The sequence below is a fragment of the Bison bison genome, unplaced genomic scaffold (genome assembly GCF_000754665.1).
Source record: "Bison bison bison isolate TAMUID 2011002044 unplaced genomic scaffold, Bison_UMD1.0 scf7180017461157, whole genome shotgun sequence".
NCBI lineage: Eukaryota > Metazoa > Chordata > Mammalia > Artiodactyla > Bovidae > Bison > Bison bison.
This window is the reverse complement of record NW_011372390.1, coordinates 31746-33731: the sequence shown is the minus strand read 5'-3', so window position 1 is coordinate 33731 and position 1986 is coordinate 31746. Positions and strand designations below refer to the sequence as shown.

Genomic DNA, 1986 nt, shown 5'->3' with positions numbered 1-1986 from the left:
AGAGTACATTATGGAAGATAGGGTGGAGGAAGAGTAGCTTTACAGTGAAGAAATCCACAAACACTCCTCAGTCAGATGATTAGCACTGCAGTGATAAGTTATGTCTATAGTACTTACCCTTGATATGACTCAATGAATATGACTCTTAACCTCTCTAGTCTTCCTCTCCCAAAAGACATTACCCAAATCTAATCATGAGAAAAATATCAGACAAATCCTGAGAGTATTCTACAAAATATCTGACAATTCTAAAAACTGTCAAGGTTATCAAAAATAAGTAAAGTCTGAGAAACTGTCACAGCTAAGAGAAGCCTATGAAGACATGACAACTAAATGGTAACCTGGAACAGAAGACGGGTGTTAGAGAAAAACTGAGGAAATCTAAATAGTGTATGGACTTTGGTTAAAAATTTTAAAAAAATTAATGTTGGTTCATTAATTTTCACAAATGCACCATATTAACACAAGATAATAATAGGGGAAATGGTGCAGGACATATGAAAACTATGTTTACAATAATTCTATAAAGCTAAAACTGTTCTCAAATAAAATGTTTATTTTTAAAAATGTGGTTTGATTTCTCTTATCTTTAGAATAGTTTGAACCATCATCATCTCTATTAGGGTATTTGGCATGTACTCAACATGATTGAAAGGAAATGCTCTTTGGGATCAACATATTAGGATAAGTCACTTGATTGTCAAGGCAATCATCAGTGGCCAAGCTCAGCCCAGGGGAATTATTGCTGTCACTTACATGGCACAGACAGAACAGTGGTGGCAGCGATCTGGCTTTATCAAATGGCACCGGTCACAGAATCTTACAGCTACAGGAAAAATAAGGTAGTTAGCATTGTTTAGGGATCAGTAAGACACCAAATATCTTACTAGCCTATCTAGATGACTTGTTATACACTGATTACAGATACCCAAACTCACCTCAGTTCAAATAAACAAGCAAAAGATCACATAAGACAATTGTGGTATGTATTTTTTCCCTGTTGGATAAATCTTAAAAGCACCTTTTGGAGGATGAGTGTAAGGGGAAAAGTTTTCATATCTGGATATTTGATCATAAAATTCTGTATTATGAAACAAACTATACCGTCAATTACTTGAGTTATTTTGGGGAAATCATTTACCCTCTGTTTACTCCAAATTTCCTATCTGAAAACAGAATTCATCATCTATCTCCTGTCTCCAGAGGTTGGGCTGTATCAGGAGGATAAAACTCCTAAGGTATGGTAAAGAGGGTGGTTCTTAGAATAAGAATTTGAATAATAGAAGAGACATTCTAGAACAATTAGTTCAATTGACCATTCTGCAGATAAAGAAAATAAAGACCTGAGCCATATCAAGTGACTTAAACAAAGTCACATAGTAAGCAAGTGACAGTGGCAGGGCTGTGACTTGTAGAGTTTTCATGACTCTTTAGTTCAGGATTCTCTTCACTTTGTAAATATGATATAAATAATATTTCTCCTTCCCTCTCTACCTTCTTCCTTCTTTTCTTTATTTCCTTAGATAAAAGACAGTTTCCTTTCCTTCTAATTTTCTCTGTGTTCATTGATAGAGTATGCCTATTTAATGTGATTATTAAGTTTAACAAAATTATGAATAATTTGAGCTAATATAAAAATTCCATCTAAAGTGTACCTTAAGCACACATAACTGATTCAACATAATGAACTATTAGTTCAGCAGAGTTTCTGTGTTCATTCTACAAGGGACATGCATGTTAATATATCATGCAGTAAAAGGAAGACTCTTCACAAAGAAACACACCTTTCATGCTATGCCAGCATTGTCCTGCTTGTGCCGATGATGTGATTAAATGTAGAGAATTTGCTTAAATTTAACCTCAGAGTTTATCACACAGCTTAATGGGTCTCATTGAAATATTCAATAATTGAACTGCAAATCACTTTTAGTTACTAAAAGAGCTGAAGCATGTCAGTGGCATGATGCTTGCCAAGCCAGACCTAGG

General features: G+C 34.6%; 1 protein-coding gene across 1 annotated transcript in view; it reads right to left on the bottom strand.

Moving 5' to 3' along the window:
- ZDHHC15 (zinc finger, DHHC-type containing 15) overlaps nt 1-1986 on the bottom strand; it is a 34922-nt gene that overhangs the window by 1638 nt on the left and 31298 nt on the right. The window contains exon 4 of the mRNA XM_010852281.1: nt 757-826. Coding sequence (XP_010850583.1) covers nt 757-826 — 70 coding nt within the window. The remainder of the gene's footprint in view (nt 1-756; nt 827-1986) is intronic.